This window comes from Centruroides sculpturatus, unplaced genomic scaffold (assembly GCF_000671375.1).
Source record: "Centruroides sculpturatus isolate CEXI.00-Female unplaced genomic scaffold, Cexi_2.0 scaffold72, whole genome shotgun sequence".
Taxonomy (NCBI): domain Eukaryota; kingdom Metazoa; phylum Arthropoda; class Arachnida; order Scorpiones; family Buthidae; genus Centruroides; species Centruroides sculpturatus.
In genome coordinates this window covers 717,591-723,533 of record NW_019384336.1, presented here as the reverse complement: position 1 = coordinate 723,533, position 5,943 = coordinate 717,591, and the positions used below count along the sequence as shown (strand labels likewise).

Sequence of the window (5,943 nt, the reverse complement as noted above, 5' to 3'; positions counted from 1 at the left end):
TATGTTATCAACTCAATTTCATATTTATTTTCACATTTTCACTTCGCAGTCCTTCTCTGTTCTTTTTCCGTTATTTACACGTGTAGGTCATTTCATTGTTATCCACATTTGATACCATCACTTATCACATACTGCCATGACGCTCTTGTCTGAACTGTCAAGAATTAACGCGAGTGACAGCGGTGAAGCGTAGTGACAGCGAGCCAATAGAGAGCAGGGTCCTTGCCATAATGCGGTTTGTGCGCCAATTTTCGTACGTGCATTAATCAAGCCGAATAGTTTGGCCAAATATTTGGCCAATGAATAGTATATTCGGCCACACTCCTGGCCAAATATACTATTCATTGTAACACTAATAATAATAATTGGAACAATTCTTAATTCATTGTTTTTAAAAATCTTAATAACTAATATGTCTTAAGATTTTTAGGTTTTATCAAAGGTATTAATTTACATCTGATATGGAAATAATTGATGTTTTAGTTTGGTAATCTCAATTTGATAAACTAGAAAATGATCTTTTCAATTTGGATATAAAATATATCCATAAATCTAATGAATGCAATCATTTAACTTAATTTTAATTAATTAACTTTCAATATGTGTATCTTAACCGAAGTTAGAAAATTAAATATGCCATTCACTTGATTTCAAGCATACTTTAATACATAAATGATCAGTTTTAAAAATTCATTTACAGTATTTTCATATATATTTTCATTTTAACATTAGTTTTGAAGGTTCAAATGAAACAATATTTTTTTAATACCGGACTGTGCATAGGTTACAAATTGTTTCAGTTTTCAAAGAATGTCTTGCAATATCTTAAATAAACATAGTTGACTAAATATTCGCTCAAGATATGCATTGAAAGCTGATAATATCAGATGCCAAATCAATGTTTTTCACTTCATTTCAGTGGATCTGTTACCACTAATATAAGAGGATTCTACTATATACAGTAATATTGAGTTGTCCATTACTGTAAATCAAGTTGTGGACAAAAGTCAATTACATAGCAGACAAAATTTTTGTTGTAAAGTATATAATCCAGATTTTTATTAAACTTGTGAGAACAATATATCTATCTATCAGTAAATCAAAAATATAAATTTAAAGCTTTTAGTTTTCTTTGGCTTTGCTTTGCTTCACACAACAAATCCAAGACTTGTTGCCCATTGAGAAAACTAAACCAAAACTGAACTAAACTAGTCAATCAATAACTACAAAAACTAGATGTAATGTGAGAATCTATGCTAAAAAAATAATTAAAAAATTAATTTTATATTACTGAGAAATGCAATGATGAATAGTAAAACACACTAAAAAAAAAAACCTTTAAAATTGCATTAGAGTTGACATCGTTTATAAATCTGAATTTCAGGACGTCTTTTTTCATTTAATTGGCACATCATCAATATATCTGACATACACATAGATGTTAGAAGTGTATTTTGGTAAGGTGTTAGTTAGACTCCATATGACCATATATTATTTTTTTTTTATCAACTGGATATATAAATTACAACAAAAAACACATCTTTAAAATATCCAGCAATGAAATTTACTAAATAATAATGTTTTCAATCAGTTTAACTGATCTTCTTAGTTACAATAAAACAGAATGTGAATATAAAAATTTTTAAATAAACAATAACAAGAATTCTAAATTAAATAAATAAATAAATAACAGAAATCATAGTTGAGATTAATAAATAAATAACTACAGAAATAAAATAAACAATAAAAAGTAAAAGTAGACAAATAAATGTCTCTTAAAATTAACTTTCATAAAAGGACCACCATGCAGTAGACAAGCTGTTCACATCTCTCTTTATGATTGATGCAACCAGATTTTTTTGTGCATTTTAAAAATTTCCAATTTTTCCAGATATCTCATAGTGTGTATATTAGATGTTACTCTGATAATGGTTGCCTTCTTCCCACTGTACTTTCCAGATATCTCATAGTGTGTATATTAGATGTTACTCTGATAATGGTTGCCTTCTCCCTCTTCTATGTCCTGATGTTGCAAATAAGCTGCCAGCATCATATTATCTAGATTTTTATCAATTGTGTATTTATGCTCTTTGATACATTGTTGTAAATTACGTATAGTGGCACCCATGTAGACCAGTTTTGATTTGAAACATTGGTCGATTAACGGGATGGAGTAAATCCCCGCAGTCGAATTAAGGTTATATAGTTTCTTATTGTTCCTTAAAATTCTGAATATTGTTGGGTTGTGTCAAAATACAACCTCAACGTTATTAGCTCTGGCTGCTTTTTGATGTATCCTTCAAAAAGATGGGATATAATTTAAAACCACTCTTCATTTTTGGTTACATGCAAAGAGGGTGAAATTTGGATGGACATTTATAGAAAACTGAGTTATCAGCCCATTATTATCCCAAATAATTCTTTCAATCCTAGGAATTTTAAACATGCAGCATTTCGTGCATGGATCAAGCATGCCTACACACATTGCAGTGTTTATGATACATATAGGGAACTGAATTACATTTATACAACACCATTATTTATGTTTATGATACCAGTGTTTATGATACATATAGGGAACTGAATTACATTTATACAACAGCATTACAGCATGGTTATCGGAGAAGAGAAATTGAAGGGCTTATTGCTAAGTTTCAGAAACCAACAAATCAAGATCTTCCAACTAGGAATCAAGGAAGAAAAGTAGTCCTTAATTATTTTCCTTTCCTGCACACAATGATGAAAAGGGTGACCAACAATAATATCATAAGAATGGTGTATCGGCGTAATCCTACAATATATAGAATATTAAGAAACGACAAGAGAAAAGAAAACCAGAATGATAAGACGGGTGCATGCTATATCTTTAAATGATTGTCGATTTAACTCAGATCTATTATACATACAGTGACCATACGTCCTTTATTTAAGAGGACAGTCCTTTATTTCACTGCTCTGTCCTTTAACTTTATTTATTTTCTAAAATTGGCATTTTGTCCTTTCTTTTATAAAGTTGACGCAAAGTTTTAAAAAATTTTTTTAATAATATATTGAACAAGTTAGTTTTGTATACACCATCATGACCAGTGTTGCATTGCTACATAGAGCGCAGTAGTGCAGTGTGTCGCCAACCAAACGGCCCACTGACAGTACCAGCGGGTGGACACTCTTATGGGGATTTTTGTGATAGTTTTTTTAACTCTCTAGTTGGTGGATGATACACTTGTTAATTAAAGCTGAAGTTAGTTGAAAGAAAAAATGAGGGTTTTCTTCCTATTGTTGTTAGAAAAGTGGTTTTAGCATTAGAAAAATCAGAAAATATACAAGCCAAAAAATTCAATGATGCTGTGTATACATTTTATCAAACGTGCATAGATTATCTAAATNGAGGAAAAAAGTCAAGGTGCAAATTTAAAAAATGTAACTTCAAACTCATTGAGCATCAGAGCATTTTGAATTTCATCAGCATGTTCTCAACTATGTCGATATATTCTGAGCTATGATTGTTTCCCAGGAAGTTTTGAACCACACACTTAAAGGCAGTCCAGGCTTCTCACTCCACAGCATTCATTGAATGAAGGAAATCTTCATCTAGCATTACTTTCCGAATAGCGGGACCAGTGAACACACCCTCTTTCAACTTAGCATGTGACAGGTTGGGGAACTTGTAACATAGATATTTGAAACAGTTGCCACACTTATTTAATGCTTTGACAAACTGCTTCATTATGCCCAATTTGATGTGCAGAGGTGGTAAGAGTATTCTGTCTCTTTCCACTAGAGGGTCACACTTAATATTTTTGTCCCCTGGAACCAATTCCAACATTTGAGGCCACTGTTTTTGCTCCCAATGTTTGTCATGAGCTCGACTGTTCCATTCACAGATGAAACAGGGGAACTTGGTATATCCTGATTGTTGACCTGGAGGCATACTCAACACTTTGAAATCACCACACACCATCCAACTGTGATCCTCATAATGAATGGTAGTAAGAAGTGCCTTAAATGTTGTCATATGTTTCCTTCAGGTGCACAGAATGGCCAACAGGTATTGAGGCATTGAGGTGTTTTCGTGTATATTATCATTATTGTAAAATATGCGATTTGTGCAAAAACTGTGGGTGATACAATGTTTTGAGTACCATTTTCGAATTCAGGAAGTTGAAATACATAAAGAATACCTACATTTTCAAAAAAAGTTTTTATGACCTTGCAATTTGCTGCATTGTGTAATTTATATTACAGGTATACCTCGACTTACGTCGTTTCGAGTTACATCGTTCCCGATTATACGTCGTTTGTCAAAAAAGTATATGGAAAAATAAAAATCAAGTTTAAGTCATTTTATTCGACTTTACGTCTGTCTGCCACAAATATTGAAGTCGTAATATCACTAGAAAAGCGTTTAAAGTACATAAAATCATATTAAAATATATACATTTACAAGTATATACTATATTTACAGTACATGAATTCGTAAATTTAGATTACTTTTTTCTGTACTATATTAAAAACTAAAATGTATTTGTTTGTAAACTTAAAATAGATCCTTATTAACCATAAATTATTAAAAATGCATTAATAAATAAAATACAGAACCGGGAATGGTAATTTATGGTTTAGCCTACTAACCAGTAGATTCGGAGACAAGTAAATTCGACTTATGTCATTTTTCGACTTACGTTGCTTTCCTGGAACCAATTACCGACGTAAGGAGAGGTATACCTGTATACTTAAAATAATGAAGTAATTCATTTTATCCAGAATGAAATTATTTATAAATTAAATAGGCTATATCACATTAATGTAATATAATTCAACTTTCTAACAATTCAATTACTGTCTCTTAATATGTTAGTGTGACAGTGATAGCTAATCAGCTAAAGATTGATTTTGCAAATACAGTGCATTCTCACTAAATTCAAATTAATAATTGTGTAGGGTTGTTTGGATTGGAGAAACATTCAGATTAACAAGGTTTTATGTAAGGAAAAGGAAGTCAAAAAAGCACTACAAATAGATATATTTCAAAAATTTTTTATACTGTTTTCTATACATATATTTATGTTTAATACATAAAAACATGATAAATTTATAAAAAATAATTATGACTTTTTTTTGGCTAGAACATTTAGTGGAAAAAAGCAAAACTGTCTTGGATTAAGCAAATTTCAGATTAGTGCAGTTCATACTAATGAAAGTGCATCATATAAGCAGAGATTTGTCCAATTCTGTTTATATTTTGAACCTATTGAATTTAATTAGAAATGCAATATACTGGCTATTCTGCTAAATATCTAAATTAATTACAGTTTATTTTATTAAATATTGTTTGCCATAAATGCATTAAATCTATGTAATTGTTTTATTTCTCACACTAATATTTTATGAAAACATACAAACACTGTATATCATATATACACATTAACAAATATTTTAAAAACAATAAGTAATACTCTTATCAAATATTTAAGCATTATTTTACTCTTCTATAAAGTGATAATAAGTTATAAAAAGTGATTAGGCAAAAAATTGCTTTAAGAAGGAAAAAAACTAATACAGGTAACCCCTGTATAACACGGTAGTTACGTTCCAAAAAATTGCCGTGTTATGCAAATCAGTGTTATACGAAACAAAGAACTAATACAAAAAAAAGGGTTAGGTTCCAAAAATTAAAAAACATGCTATTATATTTTCATAATTAAGATAAATATCTTTATTAAAATTTTCTTAAGTGATACATATTAATATAAATTAAACAATGTTCTCTTCGTTATCACTAAAAGCACTATTAACCGAGAGCGTTTTCTTTTTGGCACGTTATCCTTATCCTCTGAGCATTTTTCTGCAATATCTTCAGATCCATGCTTTACCTTTTGCAAAATGTATGTAATTTTAGATTGCTTGCTTCTAGTTAAAAGGTCTTTATAAATTTCCTTATAT

At 30.0% G+C, this 5,943-nt stretch overlaps 1 protein-coding gene across 6 annotated transcripts in view; it reads right to left on the bottom strand.

Annotated features, from left to right (window-relative positions):
- Positions 1-5,943, bottom strand: part of LOC111631942 (protein bric-a-brac 2-like) — a 221,610-nt gene that overhangs the window by 199,495 nt on the left and 16,172 nt on the right. The window contains exon 3 of one of the 6 annotated variants that reach the window (XM_023376295.1): positions 3,929-4,181. The exons of 4 other annotated variants lie outside the window; for them this stretch is intronic. In XM_023376295.1, coding sequence (XP_023232063.1) covers positions 4,012-4,181 — 170 coding nt within the window. In that variant the 3' untranslated portion in view covers positions 3,929-4,011. Of the gene's footprint in view, positions 1-3,928; positions 4,182-4,713; positions 5,249-5,943 lie in introns of those variants that run through there. One more of the 6 variants, XM_023376311.1, reaches the window with a different exon arrangement.